The sequence below is a fragment of the Daktulosphaira vitifoliae genome, unplaced genomic scaffold, assembly GCF_025091365.1.
Source record: "Daktulosphaira vitifoliae isolate Bord-2020 unplaced genomic scaffold, ASM2509136v1 Scaffold_1, whole genome shotgun sequence".
Classification (NCBI taxonomy): Eukaryota; Metazoa; Arthropoda; class Insecta; order Hemiptera; family Phylloxeridae; genus Daktulosphaira; species Daktulosphaira vitifoliae.
Window position 1 is genome coordinate 21,968,685 of NW_026099572.1, and position 21,075 is coordinate 21,989,759.

General features: G+C 27.2%; 2 protein-coding genes across 2 annotated transcripts; both read right to left on the minus strand.

Annotated features, from left to right (window-relative positions):
* Nucleotides 1-6,319: 6,319 nt before the first annotated feature.
* LOC126896573 (epoxide hydrolase 4-like) lies at nucleotides 6,320-18,353 on the minus strand. Its single transcript, XM_050669486.1, has 6 exons — nucleotides 17,820-18,353; nucleotides 8,521-8,645; nucleotides 8,010-8,294; nucleotides 7,793-7,950; nucleotides 7,089-7,355; nucleotides 6,320-6,974 (listed from the first exon to the last, which is right to left on the minus strand). Exons 1-6 carry the CDS (start codon nucleotides 18,063-18,065, stop codon nucleotides 6,802-6,804), a joined length of 1,254 nt encoding a protein of 417 aa, XP_050525443.1. The 5' UTR covers nucleotides 18,066-18,353; the 3' UTR covers nucleotides 6,320-6,801.
* Nucleotides 18,354-18,952: 599 nt separating this feature from the next.
* LOC126896574 (uncharacterized) lies at nucleotides 18,953-20,468 on the minus strand. The gene is made up of 3 exons (XM_050669487.1): nucleotides 20,064-20,468; nucleotides 19,835-19,986; nucleotides 18,953-19,286 (listed from the first exon to the last, which is right to left on the minus strand). Exons 1-3 carry the CDS (start codon nucleotides 20,241-20,243, stop codon nucleotides 19,004-19,006), a joined length of 615 nt encoding a protein of 204 aa, XP_050525444.1. The 5' UTR covers nucleotides 20,244-20,468; the 3' UTR covers nucleotides 18,953-19,003.
* Nucleotides 20,469-21,075: the final 607 nt, after the last annotated feature.

Here is a 21,075-nt window from a genome sequence, read left to right on the forward strand (position 1 = left end):
AATGAATTTAAATATTGTCTCGACCAGCAGTCGCATCAAATCTGTACAACAATTGCTCTTGAATGTAATACACACGTTTCGTTGAAATGCAACTGTTTTGAAATTGCGTGATATTTATTTTATCAGTCTAGTGTTGTAAAAAAAGATGAATAAATAGTGCGGACATTGTGTTATGTTAAATAATATAATGACGACAGGGTACAAACGTTCGTACAAAATGCTCATTAGCGGAGAACACCTCGGGGGATGTTAAAAATCTATTCAGAATCGGAGGGTTGTGTTGGTAAATACATTTGAGTTTGCGAGGCTTTATGTTCTTCACTGGCGTCAACGTCAAAAGCGTCGTAGTTGGAGAGCCTCTTGATAACCCGTCGAGCTCTTGGCTACCACGTCAACGTTAAATCTAACTGCGGTAGGGCAAATACTACACAGCCCCACCTTAAGACTGCTGAGGTACATTTCCTCTCGATTTTCCCCGTAACCAGCCAAACTGAGGATTTTGACATGACTATAAGGGTGCCGTTGAACGTGCCGGCTAATGATTTCTTACTGGACGTTTACGTGACCGGATTTCATTTTTGACACAATCGGGCAAATCCTCTTGACGTTTGTACGTTTTTGAATACACAAATAAAGACTCGAATTGAATTTACTACCAGACGAACTTGTTTTATAAACTATTACTATTTATTTAGTTCATAAATCGTTTCCGATCGAAATATCCATGTTAATTTTAATTAACAGTATAATACTGCGGTAATAATAAAAAACAATCACGAAGTAGTAAAACCTATGAAAACATCATTGTGTACATGAAATTATTTTTTAAATATCGTTAAAGTTGCCGTTTCATATTATGTACATTTCAAAGGGATAATCAAACAAATTGAAAGAAATAGCATATAAAATTTGTTTTCCGTATGATATTTTTAGCTATAAATTATATGCTTAACTCGTTATGTTTTTATTTAAGTTCACTGTTATTAAAGTTGGTTGGAATATAACCGAATTTAGTTCTTAAACATAAATATACACTTACAAACATAATGCTGGTAAAAAATAATTATCAGTGCATACGTGAATTCTATGTTTAAGTATAATTAGTACGAGAATGCTATAATATTTAATAAATATTTTTGGACAAACAAAGAGAGAATCGATGTTTAAAACTCATCGTTGATATTTTTCTTTGTCAAATTAACCTAAAACGGTACAAGTAATTCAAACATCTATTTGTAGGTAAAAAAAAAAAAACAGCTAGTTTATTATTTTGCTGCCAAAAATACGTATTCTTTAAGCATAGAGTAGTTGCTGATTTAATAAACTATTTTTTTTACGAAACGTGAAAACTAATAAAATCAACAAAAATTTCTAGTCGAAAATAAAATACCCTTTGTAGGATTTTCAATTTGTTCACAATCTTTTTATAAAGAACGCGCAACTATAACGATTGAGGGGTGGGTATATATCCTATTGAACTTTTCCCAAGTCGCGTTGTAAGAGAGAAATACTTTAGGAAGAAACGAGTGAGTGGAGCGCAAGGAGAAAAGCGAACCCTTGACGAGTAACATAATGCGAAAAACTGCTATTGAAAAGAAAACCCATTGCCGTAATGGAGTGGCTCTCGTTTGTCACGACGACCGACGGGAATACCGAATGAGCCGGAGAGAACACGTCCCCCGGGACGATTGAACAAAAGCGGTAGCAGCGGCGGATCTAAAATGGCGTCACGCATAATGCGAACCCCACGGCGGGGGGGGAACTGCGGCGCGAGAGGAGGTGTCGACAAAAATCCGCACGTCTATTGTGTCCATAATATGCAAGCGTTTTAATCATCGCAGACGGCGTAATTTACTTTTTTTTATTTTTCCCAATCCAATTCCGTTAACCCGTCGCCGGCAGCCCTTCGCCTCCACTTCGCGAGGGTACAAGGCGTGCGTAGTAGTCGCCGTCCCGGAGCAATTTGTCGTCGCCGCCGCCGCCGCCGTCATTATCGTTATTATTACTATTGTTATACCTCGCACATATGCGCCATGTGTATTTTTATGTGCGCGACACGCAGAAATGGCACGAAAACGAACCCCCTATAATGTGTACAACACACCGGAATCGGTCCAAAATCGACGCGACCCTTTTTCACAAACCCACGCCCATTTCATTTGCATGATAATCTGCCGGGTCGTGGTGTGTACCCTTCCCGTTGACAACGGCAGTCGTTAACTCGTCGCCTGGAATATTAATGCAGTAACGATATTTTCCAAGAAGGCCACATGATTTCGTTAATCGACAAAGAGCAGGTTATTCGTACGATTGCACTCGGCAGTGGTTTATTTGAGTGGATGAGAAATAACAAGTGGCAAAAATGAAAATAAAAAAACAATATTCCACGTCCATTACAATGTTATCCGAGACGAATTATTGAACTGTAAACGTTGTTAACGACAGTTTTTCGTTGTACAAATCGACTGATAATTAGGAGCCAATTCTGTTAAACCAAATTTGCAACAACACTTTCCGTCAAACAGTTTATTAAATAGTTTTCTTAACGTTAATACAATTCAATATACTTATCAATAACATTAGTTCTATGTCCGACATACATAAAAACTTTATTAAAATTAACGCTACATCAGAACTCGCCAACATTTGCACTTACAAGGAACATTCGTTTCAATTTTTTTTATAAAGAGCTACATTTGGAAAGAACATAAACGTTTATAAAATATTATGTCGCATATTATGTGACATCTAATATCATTTTATGATGTTAGTTTATCTATTAATACGAACAATATGTCATCATTTAAACGTTTTAAAAGTCATTAATATTTTGTGAATTGAAAAAATTGTAAATTTAAATTTGAAAAATATAAAAATATTATGTCTCATTTTTAAATATGTATAGTTTTTTTATAGTTTATTAATTACCGTTTTCATATGACATGTCGCTATTCATAAACTGCGTTTGAGTGTCTGTTGCTTAACCGGCAACAATATTCATTTTTCTACATTAATCAAATAAAAACGTCAACTAATTTTTAATGTGTAATATTTAATACAAGTGCTACACCCAAAAGCGCACTAGGGGAAACTTTTGGAGATCCTAAATTAATTTTCATCGCACTCTAAAAATGTTTTATGTTATATAGTATATAATTTTCTAACATTTTGGAAGGCTATTCTTCGTTTGGGGTCTAAGCCAAACGAATAAATTATTAATGGAATCAAAAGTTATTGAATTTGTCATATCATTGTGACTCACTCTGTATAATAATAAGATAAACGTTTTTTTTTAAATTGTTTATAGAATCTTTATCAAGTTTGGAATTAAAGTGGAAATCATTCATTGATTGGCGACGATAACTAATAACTATTGTTTGTTTTTGATAAAAGAAATATTACAATAAAGTCGTCTCTAAAGTTAACAACCGACTTATATTTTTTAACAGCAAGTTGTAAATTACAACCGAATTAACATTAAACGTCTCTCCAAGTGTGAAAATTTTCAATAGGTTATGAGACATTTGTAATGTAAAGACTATTTTGACAGACTTATGAACTCAATGGTAACTCAATACAGTTTTACATTAATACTGTTCAATGCATTTTTCCTCCCTCTGTTGGCCTATTGGTTTTTTTCGGCGAGTCGTTGACGTTCATAACGTACTTACGTGGCAATGTATAACGTGCACAATGGCCGAAAGTGCGCGACAGAGTCGATGGTGACACGATCGAGGGGAAATCGTGCCATAAATGAAATTTGATTGAACCACATGGGGCTTTTGTGCTACTCGTTGTCCCGCCGTTATAATACAGCACGTCCTCCGCCGTCTTCTCCCCGTCGGCATTGCAGTTAATATTCTCGCGACGGTCTCGTTTGTGCTGTCTCCGGTTATTAACTTCACTACTCTGTAACGCGCGTTATTATTCGGTCTCGCATCCGGCGGCAGTCGCTCTTATTGGTCGGATTTCACTATCAAAACCAACCCCGCGAACAGCCGTTGTACTTCTCCATTACTCAATACGGCACAGGCAGAGCACACAATAAAATCGATCAGTCTTTTGAGGATGCAATTACTGTGATGTTTCAACGACGAAACTATTCGCTCGTATGTCATACTAAGTTTCACGTGCTACCACGACACGACGATGAAAAGAACTCGGAAAAACCCGTTACTATCTCAGCTGAACAATAGATTTAAAGAAGAAAACACCACTGCGCTGCACGAAAGCGTCCGTAGAATACATTTATTGCAATCGAAATTAGAAATCTTATGACAAATTGTAGACAATACAACCATCTTGCATAACTACGGCACATTGGTCAATGAAAACAAACGATTACACCGAAAATGAATATCGTGCGGCTGCTTAAATGGGCTTAGAAATGCGTTTCTCGGAAAATATATAATAACTACGAGAAGCCTGTTTGTCTCGAACATACTACAGAAACCACACAATAGCCACTGAGCTGTCGTATTAAAAAATTGACTTCCTTTTTAAATCTCAACAAGTGACAGCTATGTAGTTCAAAAAATATGTTGAAATATTAATAAAACAATTATGAAATATATCGTCCCAAAAAACTACCGATTAATAAACTTATACTTACTTGTTTAAGTGCGTACATTTTTATTTAATACATCTTACTATACTTGATATTACGCTTTTTATATTAGACCCATTGAAATTCTTTAAAAAACACTAGTAAATGTCACTACTTTGATAAGCGGACATTTTCGAGAAGAGGAGAGTTGTAACTCAACCCTTTTTCACAATTAGGTTTTTGTTGAGGATATCAATGAAATTCCACTGGTTTAAGTCATCAAAGCACATAATTGTCATTAGCTACTAAAAATAAAAACGAGTCACTGCCCTCAAATGACTCTGCTCCTGCCTGTAAAAACTGTTAACGACTTTTTTATTTTTTATAGAATGTACAAATCTTTAAAAAGTTAATAATTGCTGTTAATTTTTTTAAATTTTAACTTACTTAATTCCTTAAAATCTAACTACTTGATATCTATTATTTTTCTACGAATAAATTCATTTCATTCACTTTTTCAATTTTGTACATCAATATATTTTTGTAAATAATATTAAAATTCATCATTTACCATAAAAAAAGTCAATGGGAACCACCTTTCATAAATCTATTAAAGTATACACATAAAATTTGTCAAAAAAAAAAAAAAAAAATCTGCAATATTTATAGTTTCTCTCTATAGTAAATATAATATATGATAATTATAATTAAACTGATACAAACATCGTCTTAAAATTTTAAGAGTGAGATAACTCGTGGTGGTTTTTTATCCGACCACACTCTATTACGATAAAATAATACATCCCTTCTTGTCAAGTCGAATTCTGTGCGGGCTCTTATAAAGCTCCGCGTCCAACAGCTAATTGACGACTTGGATACCGAATGACATAAATCCTCTCCAAGTTGGTCAGCGTGACGTATTAATTGATATGTTGCGCCGTGACAGATTATCCGACTCGAAGCAGTCGTGTTCGGATTAAACAGCACAAACATTGAAAACCACTAATAGTGTCGCCGCGTCTACTCCGATGACGCCGTCGAGCCGGAGATGTTGTCTGTAACAATCGAAATGATCTTCTTTGACACAAAAAAAAAACAAAATACACAAGTCATTGCACACAGAAACATTTTACACGTTAGATTTGACGGTTGGTTCGCTAGGATTATCAATGTATATTAATTCGTGGTAAACGCTCCATTGATCATCTTCAACTCTAGAATACCGTTTAAAACGGGACTACAAGCCAGACATGATCGAAATCTCCTCGATAAACTGTCTAGCATCTTCATTAATAAAAAAACTACCGAGAGTACAATAAGTCCTTTCGATTTCATTTGATTTATCAAAACAGTTTTGAACTGGAAAAATACGAAAACTTCAACACTCCGTCGTAATTTGTAACGATAAACTGAATCTACACTATGATTGATTTTTCATTTTAAAATCGTATTTAGCAAAACTCTTTCATAATCATCTATTTAATCAAGTTCTTATACTCATTTCACAAAACAATAATTTGCAATATTCTGAAAGGGACCCAAAAAGTAAAAAAATTTGAATTTTATTAAAATAACTATAATTCACTTAATAATTTTGAGGTTTTATAGGTCAGGTATTCTATACCAGATAGATCTTTCTATCCTATATAACTATCGATAGTTATTGTTAATTAGTAATTATGTTAATTTACACGGGTACAAACAGTTAAAATGCATTAATAAATCATAAAATAAATAAAACACACGTAATTTAAACAATCACAATAATATATTTTGTGTGCAATAAGTTTAAAAAATAAATCTATAATTTAGATTGAATGACATAAAAAATATGTAACAATATAAGAGGTACAAACATTTTACACATTCAACGTAGACATCGAATAATAAATTACGCGCAGTTAAATTAATTATCAATGTACAATTACTAATAAAAACTGTAAACAAAGCATAATCAACCTGGAGTTCATATAAATCAATTTTGGTTATGATCATTTCTTTACAAAAGTCTAATAAATAATAACAAATGTTTTAACTAAGTAATCTCAACAATAGTGTATAACATAATTATGTTAGAGGTTGATACGCATCTTTAACTGTAGTATGCAAACAAAATCATTCATTGAATAGATTCTTATAGTTAACAAATTTGATGAAATCAGATGCACAATAAATTACTATTTGTGTGGTTAGCTATAGACCAACAAACATTAAAATCAATAAAATAATTATCTTACAAGAATAAAACGTTAACACTACTCTAATTGTTTTAAAGCAAGAGATGCGAGAACTCTTCGCTTTTGCATTGAGTCTTTTAAGGAACTTCCAATTTGAACCGTCGAAGTAACTAATCCTCGGAATCTGTCCACGATCCCACCTGAATTGGTCCGTCGAGATGTTTCTTCATTTATCACAGGCCTTATAGGAACTGTAATAAAATAAAAACGATAAACATTTTTTATTTTGCTATAAAATTGCGAATGATATAATATCAAAACAACACGGCGAAATTCACATAAACTATCTTGTATAGTTTAATTACCTAAGAATGACTTTAAAATTTTATTGACAGCCACTGGCTGTTCTTGATGAGGGAAATGTGAAGAGTTATCAATTATTTTTATGGTAAATGTCTTTAAGTACTCTGTTGACTTTATAACACTTTCCATCTTAACGTTTTCATCATTATTGCCAACAATTAGCAAACACGGAACGTTTAAGACATCTTGATTATTGTTATTACTCGTAGATGTTTCTATTCGATAAAACGGCAGATTTCTGAAGTAATTTATAGCGCCAGTCCAATCCTCTAATCAACAAAAGTTTTAATAAAAATGATTTTCAAAATAATTTTTATTTATTCAGATAAAATTGATGATATTTTCACGATAAAGTAATATACAACTGTAAGGATGTAAACGTTTAAGATAATTCAAATTGATTTAAAAACTCATCAAATATCCTTTAAACTTTTTCTACTACTTTTTTCTAAACCTTTGTATCTTAAAAATCAGTATAAAGAATAATTTAAAATCTTATTAACATAATAAAAAGAAAGTTTTTGTTAAAAAATTATTGTTTTTTTATGAAATATTAAAACTGTAATTAGACTTTTACTTAAAATAGTTCAACTATAATATATTTTATTAATATCTAATAAATTTCAACTACTTTGTTGACGGTAAGTCCAATCCTAATTTTTAAGCAATTGTTTTTATAACAAATTAAAAATATTGAGTTCAATACCTGTTCTTGAAAATGTGTACTTGTATGCGTCAATGTAATCCATGTCGTCTTTTTCTTTTGACTTAGACAAATGCTGATAACATTGATTGATTATTTTTAAATCGCTCTGCAAAGCATTCATTTCAGGCAAATACGGCAGTTGGCTAAAGTAAATCCAGCTGTAATTTAATATTTCAGACATAACTATATAATTTAATAACTTTGAGTAAATACATACTTTTTATTGAAAAAACTAGAAGTCGGCAAATATTCCCAATAAACGTTGGGATGAGGACAAGAAATAGACACGAATTTAGATACATACTCTGGCCTTAGATGTACTAAGTACCATCCCAAAAGTGCTCCTAAGTCGTGACCAATTATGTGACATTTACTATTGGCATCCACGCCTAATGACGATAAAAACATTAAAAGCTCATTTATTAAGCTTTCCACTCGGTAACCTTTTCGGGAAGATGGTTTATCGGAATCGCCAAAACCTTTAAGATCGACAGCGATAACACTATAAAAGAATTTTGAGATAAACTTAACAAATAAAAAACAAAACGACGTAGTGTTACCAAATTATAAATAATAAGAGATAATGATTTAACACGGTTTCGTCTTTATAAATATACATATAAAGCATTTGATGTATTAAAATGATTTTTACAAGATAATTTACATCGTGTTATATTAAAAGTTAATTAGCTTAAAATTGTACAATTGTTTATAAAACCTTATTTTACCGAAAATCAGTTGATAAATTTGGTATTTGTTGATGCCAACTAATCCAACAAGATGGAAATCCATGCAATAAAAGTGCAACTGCATTATTAGGATCTCCACATTCAACATAATGAAACTTAACGCCCTATAACATAAGAGATAAATACATTTAAATCGATTCTTATTATTTGTAATTTTTCTTAAATAAATTAAACAATTCTTTTAATTTTTACGAATAATGATAGAAATACTAGTGCAAAATGTGTTATTTTGATTAAAAAAAAAACCAGCACAGAGGGGTCGCAGTATAGGGGGAAGTGGCATAGTTGTGTCTAGTATAGATTTAATCCGACAGTGATTAAGATCACTATCATAAGAAACGCTTCGGTGCAAATCTGTAGATAGTGTTTAATTCTAAGAAATTGATGGATAATTACAAAATCAACTTCTATTTCCTTAATTATATTCAGATTAGTAATTTTTAGATTCAAATATATAATATATAATTTTTATAATTAATTGTTTTCAAATTATTATTGATTTTGATTTTTAATATGTTAAAAGTAATCATTTTTAACTTAATTATTTTTGTCCTGTAAAGTGAAAGTTAATCAAAAAAAAAAAAAAAATGAATTTATTACCATAATTTTTAGCTCAACTTACAAGTTTAAAATCGACATCATTAAATAGAAAGAAATGAAATTGTTAAGATTAACATGCAGTCAGAAAATTTTATAATTACTATTTACAGTAAATTTATCAGAAAAGCTCGATTTTTTATTTTTTTTTGCATTTCTATCGTAATAGAAATCTTAGTAATAATTTCTAATTAACTTTTGGTGTTTAAAAAGATTCTACAATTGAAATATGCAGAACTGAATTAATTTTAATGATTTACATTAACTAAAAAAACCATTAAAAAAATTGTTGAAAAAGATGAGTAGATCTTTAACCANCAGCAAAGTGGGGTTGCGGCATAGTTGGGTCCAGTATAGATTTAATCTGACAGTGATTAAAATCACTACCATAAGAAACGCTTTAATGCAAATCTGTAGATAGTTAAATTCTAAGAAATTGGTGGATAATTAAAAAATCAACTTCTATTTCCTTAATTATATTCAGATTAGTAATTTTTAGATTCAAAAGTATAATATAAAATTTTTTAATTATATAATTTTTATAATTTATTATTTTCAAATTATTATTGATTTTGATTTTTAATATGCTAAAAGTACAATTAATTATTTTAAGTATTTTTAAATAACATATTTTTGTCCTATAAGGGAAAGTTAAAAAAAAAAATGAATTTATTACCATAACTTTTAGCTCAACTTACAATTTTGTTAACAGTTGTTAAAAAGATCTACTCAATTGAGCATATTATATATATTGATTATAATAGTAAAAATCCATTGTTAAATTCAGATGAAACTAAAAATCATTTTTTTTTTTAGATTTTGATTTATATAATATGTTACAAAAAAAATGGAATTATATAGACTGTTAGTAACTCACACAAATAGAGTTAAAAAATTAATAAATCACAATGTAAAATTATTTAGTTTTGTAGTTGAATCTTTTATCATATCAAATTTAATTTGATAATAAATACATTAAAAATATTAGAAATAAATGATTTTAATTGTTTGTATGGATAAAGCTGGTTAAGCTACATTTTATTTAATTAAAAAAATTTTTATCAATTTTTGAGGGTAGTATCTTCAAATAAAAAAGCATTGTTATAATTTGACATATCGTTGAAAAAAGTAGGCTAATTGAGGGTTGGAAAAATAAATTGCAGCCACAAAAAAAAACATAAAATAATATTAACACGAATAAGAAATTTCTTCTCATGAGGGGAGACTACAGTGATGGAATCCTTGATATTTATTGAAGTTAATGAATCTAAATGAGATAATAATTAAATGATTTCAACATTTTTCTAACTTAAAAAAAATGCAAAATATTAATTGCCACAGGCGAATTCAAACCTGGTATCCTAACCGTGAAAGACACTAATGTTTCCCGATTCGGAAACTGTTTGTCGCTTTTGTCGGTTAATAAAATTGGCAATTTAAGCTGATTTATATTTTAAAGTTAATTTTTTCATATAAAAAAGCAAAAAAATTTAAATAAGTTTAACTTCTTATGTGTTATCTTTAATCTATGTCAATTAAATTATATAATATTCATGAAAGTTAATTTATTCCTCTTGTGAGATATTTAAAAATAAAATACAAAACAAAAAAACAGCATATTTTTGAATACCGAAGCCATTTTCACCAAGAAAAAACTCTAAATTTCGAATTATTTTTTTTATAGTAAAATATATAATATAAGCCTTAATTTAAGATTAAATAAAAGTTACTTTTTGACATTAAAAAAGCAAAAAAATTAAATAACTTTAACTTCTTAATTTGAACTTTATTTTAAATAACAATATAAGCTTTAATTTTAGATTAAATAAAAGGGTCAATATTTTCGTAATATTTTCAAAAATTAAATTGAAAAAGCTTAACTAGCGTGCCAAAATTATTTTTTTGAATTCCCCTGCAGGCAGGTTTAGAGTCAGATTTTCAAAAAATTTATATCAAATGAAATAAAAATATCTGAGGTTTCAATATAAATAAAAAATAATTTTAATTTGTTCATTTTTCAAAAATGTATGGCATTTTTAAGTATTAAAATATTTCATGTTCAACATTGATTTTTACATAAAATTTACATTTTTCGTTAAATTGGACGACCATTTTTCTATAAAAGAAAAGGTGTCGGGACAAATTTTTTTTTGAACTTATAGTATTTATTATAAGCTATAATTTGACATATTTTTAAAGAACACAGTAATTCCGGAACATTATCAAAAGTTAAGTTGAAAAAGTTTTTTACATGTATGTTTCAAGTTTTGAATACCATCTGTATAAAGGAAAATTGTCTAATTTAAATAAAAAGTATGTCAAATGAAATAAGTATATATAATGTATTTAGAAAAAAAAATTGTGTTGATACATTCATTATTCTAAAAGTTATAGCAGTTTAAACTTGGAAATATAAAATCGAGAATCAAGAATAGCATGTTTTTAACTNTCTTGTGAGATATTTAAAAATAAAATACAAAACAAAAAAACAGCATATTTTTGAATACCGAAGCCATTTTCACCAAGAAAAAAATCTAAATTTCGAATTATTTTTTTTATAGTAAAATATATAATATAAGCCTTAATTTAGCCTTAACGACAGTTATTTGCACATAGAAAATATGTCGTCGGGCCAAATTTTTTTTTTTTCATTTTATAGTACATGACATAAGCTTTAATTTGATATATGTTTAAAGGACGCAGTGTTTCCGCAACAATTTCAAAAGTAGAGTAGAAAAAGTTAATTTTCGTAAAAAAGTTGCCAATTTAAATTTCTCCCTATGAGCTGGTTAACTGTTTCAAAAAAAATGATATCAAATGAAAGGGAAATATCTAAAATTTCAATATAAAAAAAAATTAAGTTTATTTGTTAATTTTTGAAAAAGTTATAGTAATTTTAAGAAAAAATGACGAAATTTACCGATTTCAAAAATTGTAAATTTTTTGGAAATTTCCCCCATTTACGGGGAACAAGAGAATTTTTTTCAATTTTCAAGGGTAATGTCTTCAACTTGATACGATTTGTGATCTTTTGACATGTTGTTCATCGAAATCGGTCAAGTGAGAGCTGAGAAAAAGTGGCGACACAAAAAAAAAACACATAGTAAAATTTTACCTTGTCAGCTTCGCATCGAAGCTAAAAACAATTTTTTAATCTGATGAAATTATGATTATTATTCCTTATTTAAGTAAATAAAAAAGTGTCATGCTAATATAGAATAAGTGATCAAGTCTTGAAAGGTCATGTGTAACTTAAAATGCGATTTCCTGTGATAATGAATATATTAGTGGTGTAAATTTTTGGCAGTGTTGAAGTGACACCTAACTAATTCATTATTACTAACTAATCTACTTGTGTTAAGTCAAACTACAAATCATTAAAATGTGTATATCTTTATCCTATTAAAAACCTTTGTTCACAGAATACTACATAAATTTTTAATTAAGAGATGTCATTATAAAGAAAAATTAATGTTGTTACTGTGTTATATTTTTAAAAAATAATAATAAAAAACTGATAGAATTAAAATTATCCAATGGAATTATTTCAACATTGTCTTTTTATGGATATTATAAATTTAAAATAAGTAAATTAATTGTTCATAGTACATTATTTTTCATTTGACTTAAAAAAAGGTTATCAATTCTAAACCAGAGTATCACAAATAATAATTTAATTTATCGTTTAATTATTAATTTATTGCGTATTACTGTAACTTTACATTTAATAACAAGTAAAATATTTTAATGGCTGTTTTTATTGAACTTATTAAAAACCAATCATATAAGTTTTAAGTTTAAAGTCAATATATTCTTAATAAATAACTTAAATATAAATCATTTGTAAATAATATATATATTTCTTTACTTTTTAAAAAATAGACTTAATCAAAGTATTTAAGGTTTAGTCAAATGAACTTGAGGTCAATAGTAATAAGAAAGAAATTAAAGTAAAAACATTTAATAGATATTATAAATGCAAATTAATGGTTTTTAATAGAGTCAATAAACTTAAGTACTTTATCAAATAAATTGATGAATTCATTATACATCCAAGTAGAAATTTTAATTTTTGTAATTACTCTGTAGATACACTACATTATTTTTATCTTAAAATTATTTTAGTACAATATATTTTTGGATTGTAAAAAAATAATCGCACAAGACATTTTACATAAGAACGCAGCACAGTGGGGTCGGGGCACAGTGGTGCCGTGGCATAGTCGCGTCAAGTATAATGATATCTGAAAGTGATTAAAATCACTATCATAAAAAACGCTTCTATGCAAATCTATAGATAGTGTTTAATTTTAAAAAATTGATGGATTATTCCAAAAGCTTTTATATTTATAAAGTTTTATGATTAATAAGTGTAATATATGAATAAATATATAATAGGAAATGGTTTTATTAAAAAAAAAAGTATGTCAAATGAAAGATTTATATAAATACTACTTCTCATGAAAAATTTGTATTAATCCATACGTTTTTCAAAAAGTTATAGCATAATAAAGTTAAAAATGTAAAAAATAAAATCTAGTATTTTAACACAAAAATAGCATTCGGTAGTCATTTTCACCATGAAGACAAAATAAAGTCCGAAATTTTTTTTTTGCATATTAAAGTATATTACATTAGCTTAAATTTAAGATATATATAAAAGTGTCAGACTTTCCGGAACACTTTCAAAAGTTAAGTTGAAAAAGTTAATTTTTTGTAAAAAAGTTGTCATTTTGAATCCTTTCTGTGGGCATGTAAAATGTCCGAATTATAAAAAAAATATACCAAATGATAGGTAAAGACATCATTCATCTATAAAAAAAATATATTGATTTGGTCATTTTTAAAAAAGTTATGGTAGTTTTAAGTAAAAAAAATTGAGAAAATGTCGAAAATTATCGATTTCAAAAATTGTAATTTTTTTGGAGATTTTCCCCATTTACGGGGAACATGGGAAATTTTTTCAATTTTTGAGGGTAATGTCTGCGACTAGATACGATTTGTGATCTTATGACGTATCGTTGAAAGAAAATGGTTCGGTAAGAGCTGAGAAAAAGTGGTAATAGACACAAAAAAAAAATACATCATAGTAAAATTAATGCTTCGCATCGAAGCTAAAATATGGTACTATAGTGTAAACGTAGCATAGTTAAGACAACTATAGATAATATCTGGCAGTGATTAAAATCATTACAATAAGAAATTCTTCAGTGCAAATCTTTGGATTGTGTTAATTTTAAAAAATTGGTAGATTATTCCTAAAGCATCATGAATATTTATTTCCATAGTTATATTCTGATTAGTAGTTCTTTCGTTTATAAGTACAATATATGAATAAATACTTATTATTATAGTTACATTTAGTATAAAATTGTTATTCAATAAATTTATATTGTATTTTATATGAAGAAACTGTAAAAATAAAAAAGTAATTATATATTTCGTTACTTTATTGACAAATAAGAATAAAAATCAAAGGGTTCCATAAAATTAAAAACAAAAAAAAAAATTTTGTTACTTATGTATAAATACACTTGTCTACTAGGAATTTTCATCAAAGACCAAAATATACTTTTCTAAACCCACTTTCGCCAAATTTAAATTTGCAGTTAGATTTTTTCTATCATCTCTTTTTTAAGATTATTACCAAATAGTACAAAAAAATTATTTGCAAACAAAAGAACAATTATAGAAATATCAGTAATAATTTGTTTTAAATTATTATTGATTACTACTTCATTAATTTTAATGATTTACTTTAACTAAAAAAACAATCAAAAAGTTATTAAAAGAATATATTCCACTGAACGTATTAAAAAAATTGTTGCAACTATAAAAATCCATTATATTAAATTCAAGTGAAACCAAAAATCATTTTTATAAAAATGATTTGTAAAGTATCATGTCACCAAAAAACTTATAATATTATAGACTGGTAGTACACACAATAATGTTAACAAATTGAAAAATAATTTAATTTTGTAATACGTCATTGAGTTTGCTAATTTCTTATAAATACTTTCAAATAAACTTTTGCACAGCAATTATTCAAATTTTTTTAATTTTCCATTTTTGTACACAAAAATAGTACTTTTTCTTTATTTTTAATGTCAGTTTTCACCACAAAAACGAGTTCAAAGGTCAAATTTTATTTTTCAAATCAAAGTTTATTACATAAGCTTTAACTAAAGATATATGTCAGTATTTCCGGGACATTTGAAAAAGTTATGATGAAGAAGTTCGATTTTTTTTTACATGTGTTTAAAGTTTTAACCCCCTGCATAAAGGAAAATAGTCAGATTTAAAAAAAGTACGTCGAATGAAAGGGATATATATTTAATATTTTTCATAAACAAAATTGTATTGATCCATACATGTTTTAATAAGTTCTGGCAACATAAAGTTAAAATTATGAAATATAAAATCAAGAATTTTTTTCACAGTTCCATTTTTACCACGAAAAGTCTAGAAACAACTTTTTTCAATTTAAAGTATATAACACAAACTATAATCAAAGATATACAAAAATGTCAGTATTTATGAGACATTTTCAAATGTTAAGTTGAAAAAGTTAATTTTTTGAGGAATTCGCATTTTAAAATCCCCTGTGTCAGGTAAAAGATCAAATTATCATAAATAATATACTAAATGGTAGGTAAATATCTAGGGTATCTATAATAAAAATTGTTTTAATCCATACATTTTTGAAAATGTTATGGTAGTTTTAAGTAAATGAAAGTTTTAAAAATTTTGAAAATTATTGATTTTTAAATTTGTATTTTTTTGGGGGGATTTCTCCTATTAACGGGGAACAATGAAAATTGTTTTCAATATTTGAAGGATAATATCTTAAAGTAGATAAAATTTGGATCTTTTGGCGTATAGTTAATTTGGTGGAGCTTTGAAAAAGTGATAGCAGACACAAAAAATATAAAAGACATAGTAAAATTAATACCTTCCCAGCTTCTCCTAGAAGCTAAAAATAAATTATGTTTTTATAAAAAGAATATGATAATTTATCGATTAAGTTTATTATAAATGTTATCACTATTTATTTTTAAAAATCATAAAATTATTTCATAAGTGAATTTAAACAAAGAAAAAAAAATAAACCAAAAAATGTTTACACCGACAAAATGTAAATAATACAAGGTTTACCATTTTTTTTAGATGACGTTCATAATATTATAGGTTACTGTCATTAACCGTAATTGATTACTACTGTAATTTTTGTCTTATTAAAAATCGAAAAAAAATTTCTACTAGATTTTTATTATATCTTTTAATTTAATCATATAATATTTACATTATACATCTTAATATTTAATTTTAAAATAATAATAAATAATTAATGATTTAATTTACTCGAGAAATTTGGAGAATTCCAGTTTACCTACACTTTATATTACACTTAATTTTATATTTATATAATAAATCGTATAGTCTATAAAGCTAATCATCATTTTTCGAATTTGAACCTGTGCCTCATTAGCAATTATGTTTTATACACAGTATATTACTGACAAAAAAATAAAATAAATAATTGTTTTGTCATTCCCGTGTAAAATGAATTGATAAAAACATTTATGTGAATTCTAAATTTAATAATCCTCGTTAATTGATTAGGAAGTATACAGAGTGATTGATTTATCGTTCGTTTATAAAACAATTTTTTTATTTTGTTTAATATTTTTGATTTCTCCATTTTTGAGTTGTTAAATATGTTTTAGTTATATCTCTTATCCTTATAAGGGTACAATTTTATTTTTGTAAATGGCGACTCAGACATTTAACTTATTTATATAACACAAAAAAATTCAATTGATAAAATGCCTGGTCGATATAATTTTTCGAATCAGTATTTCGGGAGTTATTAACATTTTTAAATGTAGACTGGTGTATGCATTTTTATCGTAACGCATCACGCTACCCAACCAGGTATAAAAGTATTCATAACTCCTGAACTATTAGTTAAAAAGTTATTAGCAACCTGTCATTTTTTTAGTTGGGTAATTTTCTATTATTGAACTAGTTAAATATATATGTTACCAAATAAAAATTATTTAACCATTCAAAAATCGAAAAATAAATACTATTTTATATTAATAAGTCACAATTATAAACAAAAAATTTTATTTAAATTATTACTATTTTAGAAGAAATCTAAAGTTCAATGATAAATTAATTACTCTGTATGTTATGCAAATAGTATCATTAGATAACTACTTCAACTAGCCTTACCTCCAATATTATCGAAGTAAAGTTAAGATAACATTTTTTATTTATTAAGGTAGACTTATTAATTAACTTTAAATAGGTTTTTCTCTCAAGTAATATTTATAAATATCTAAAATTATTTAATAAACAAAATAAAACCAATTATCAAACTTATTATTATTTGAAAACCATTGTTGTAACATTATTTGACAGTAATGGCACTAGTCTTATCAAAACGGACGGCAATGAGTAATATTTAAAAACACACACATTTCATTAGCACCTGTTGGATATATCATGATTATATGTTGTTATTTCCAATAAAAGAGAAAAACAAAGTCTGAAATGTAATTAGGACTTTTCAGAAAGCGTCCGTGATTACTTTATCTTAGATCCTTTGAAGTAAGCTCATCATATCGAAATCTAGGTGCATTGTCTTTCGAGACTACTTAAACGATATTTACCTTGATTTTGGCGTTCGAATGTGTTCCGTAAACTGTGCTCGTCAAACATGATGGAGGGCTGTCTCTTCTGTTGTTTTGTCCGTATTTACCATTTACTGAAGTACGTGTTACGGCATTCACGAGTCTATTCAAATTGTCTTTAAGTACTATCCACAAACCCCAAACAAGTGAAAACGCTAACATTTTCAGCGATTCTATTGGCGATATGCATACCACGTTATCGTGGCTTTCTGCAAGCTTTGCCATAACACACGCAGCAAATTTTTTTCTGAAAATACTACCTTATAAAATGAATATTTATCAACAACTTCCAAAATCTTAAAGTAAATAGCGGATGTACCGCCTGGAAACCCGTAAAACGTTGCCACCAATATTTATAAATACTGTATCACTACCACGGATAAATTAACAGATTAAAATTAATTAATGTCTATTCGAAATAAACAGCGTGTAATCGCGTAGTTACCTTTATTATTTTTACTAACAATGCAATACGATAACGCACTGAATTCAAGCATAACTATTATATTATTATTGTTTTTAGAATGAACTTTGAAGTACCGCTCTTTATCCATATCGCCGCAACGAGCGCCTATGTCGCGAAATGCTAACCATGTAGTGGAGAGGTGGTTATAACTGTCCAATTAAAAATATATATATTTCATGATTCAAGCTCATTTAACTTTAGCCAATAATTATGAGTCTAAGTCAATTATAAATGAGACAATTTTAAGATAATAGTTATAAGAATAAATAATAGTGTGAAAAATCACATTAAAGAATAGTAAATAAAATGTTCAACCTAATCAATTAATTATACTAAGCAAATTCCGATGAATCAATTAAATTAATTAAATAATTTATGTTATCAAATTTTGAGCTAACCAATCAAAATGTATTTTAAAAATAAAACAAATATACTGAATTTTAATTTATTTAATTTTATCTTAAACAATTAATTCAAAATTAAGGCAATAAAAAAAAAATTAGATTCCAACAAAAAGCTAAAAAAATATGTTATGAATAAAAAAACAGTAATAGTAATAATATTACAATTTATTTTACTAAGTAATACAAATATACATATTTAAAATACAAAAATAATAATTTAATTACAAAATTTTTTAAAAATAGTAATCAACAATAAAAATAAAAAAAAATAGAAGAAAAAATTAATTTTTTATTTAAACAGGCAAAGAATTTGACACTTTGTTTCTAACTGCAGAAGTAAAAACACGTCCAAAAAATGATAAACCTTTTTGTCCAAACGGTATAGAGTTTAATAGAAAATAAAAAATCAGTATTAAATGAAAAGTTAATGACAGTAATGTAAAAGGAGTACTTTGCATGAATAATGAAAAATATAGAGTACAAAAAAGTGTTGTAATGTAGCTGAGTAAAAATGGAAGTTTTTCCTTGGATGTTATAAATTTGAAATGATTCAATGGTCCAGTCAAAAATGATACACTAAAACATTTTTAAATTACTTAATAATAATTATTATTATCATTATAAAAATAGGCACAACTATAATAAAATTTTCAATTGTATTTGATAGGATGCTAATTTTATTTTTTTCCCTCTAAAAAATACTTGTATATATTGATATATACAATTATATGAATTGGGGGTCTAAGCTCCCTTTAGCCATGATGATAATTGTATCTAAGATCATAGGTGCCATGTGGGAAGCTTGGATAGGCTTAGCCCTCCAATATTTCAAAAAAACTATGTTTTATTATAAAAATATAATTTTAGAGAGGTAAATTATTCCTGTAAATAATTTATGACTATGGCATAAATAAGAGCATGTTAAAAGTCAAAAAATAAAAGAAAGGTTTTTAGCCCTTTCCAAGCAAAAATACTGGTTTATTATTATAGATAATTAAGCCATTATTACAGAAACATTTCTTTACTTACATTTATTTCCAATATTAATAATATAATATATATATATATTTAATTTATTGATTCATATTCATTAGTCGAGGGACTTTTATAAAAACATAACTTACCTTACAAAAGCAAAAATACTTCCAGTAGAATAAAAAATAGCAAATTTCCTGGCTTTCAATAACAGTACTGGCAAATACAAAGCCGACAGAGAAAACATTAAACAACTAATACATACACATATCATAAAACCTAATATTCTTTGAGTTTTGGTCTATAACATGATTTCAATTATTTATTATTAGCTTGTCAATAAATTAATAAATTAACCAATTAATAAACACACCTTACCAATGTTGGAAAAGATATATAACTTTGTTGAGATCCATCCAACAAGTTCTCAGTTTGTTCACTGATTTCGCCATTAATGAATTTTTTAATAACTTTAGGAATAATCACATGTCCATTGCTACCTACACTCTTTTGATTCTTGCTGAGATATTCGTCAAGCTCTAGTTTTAAACTAGTCATTATAATAGTTTTTCCACAAATAAACTTATTTAAAAAATGTTTTATAGGAGACCCATTGTTACGCAAAATATTTGAATAAAAAAATTACTTTACACGTATGCACGGATAAGATAGAGAAAATGACACTTATATTTCTATAATAGTACTTTTATAAGTTAACAAAATTATCAAACAAATACATATTTTGAAATAATATTTAATAATGACATCATTAGGCATATTCAAAGCGTTAACAGTCAACATTGATAAAATGATAATAGTTCTTATCATAATAATAGTTTATATTGATATGAACTTTTTTTTTATCAATTTAAAACATATTTTTGTCAACATAAGAACATACACAACTATGCACTATTAAAAACAGGACTATTCTGCACTAATTATGATGTTCTTTACCTCCCAATTCGTCAGTTTTCTGTTATTCTTCATAAACGTAGCTCTGATATACAGAGTGTTCAGTGAGTAAGGAAACAGGTAAATTTTTACAAATAATATAGAAATGCATTTCCTTACTTATTCAACACTATATATGATGGATACTAATTCGTATAATCTCAATGGATTATTGTTTCAAGAAGTAACAATGAACTATACACTCACAAGGTTATCTCATCTATTTGAAATTCATAGTTCAAATCAATGTTTTATTAGAATTTTAGCTATACACTTACAGTGTACTAATACAAAATCATTGAAACCTTTTTTTGTAGATACATTAAGCAAATTCCAATTATTACATTTTAGAACTAATCAAAGTAATATTTTCATATTATAATATATCAAAATATATTTATCAAGCAGTATTATAGGTTTTAAGATAACTATAAAA

Excerpts from the sequence above, each read along its gene's own strand:
- LOC126896573 (XM_050669486.1), bottom strand. The coding sequence starts at position 18,065 with ATGGCAAAGCTTGCAGAAAGCCACGATAACGTGGTATGCATATCGCCA. Across the intron at positions 7,356-7,792 it reads GTACACATTTTCAAGAACAG|AGGATTGGACTGGCGCTATA; the intron begins GTATTGAACTCA and ends TTTGTTGATTAG. Across the intron at positions 6,975-7,088 it reads AATTTTAAAGTCATTCTTAG|TTCCTATAAGGCCTGTGATA; the intron begins GTAATTAAACTA and ends ATTTTATTACAG.
- LOC126896574 (XM_050669487.1), bottom strand. The coding sequence starts at position 20,243 with ATGACTAGTTTAAAACTAGAGCTTGACGAATATCTCAGCAAGAATCAA. Across the intron at positions 19,987-20,063 it reads ATATATCTTTTCCAACATTG|ACCAAAACTCAAAGAATATT; the intron begins GTAAGGTGTGTT and ends ATCATGTTATAG. Across the intron at positions 19,287-19,834 it reads AGTATTTTTGCTTTTGTAAG|TGTATCATTTTTGACTGGAC; the intron begins GTAAGTTATGTT and ends AAAATGTTTTAG.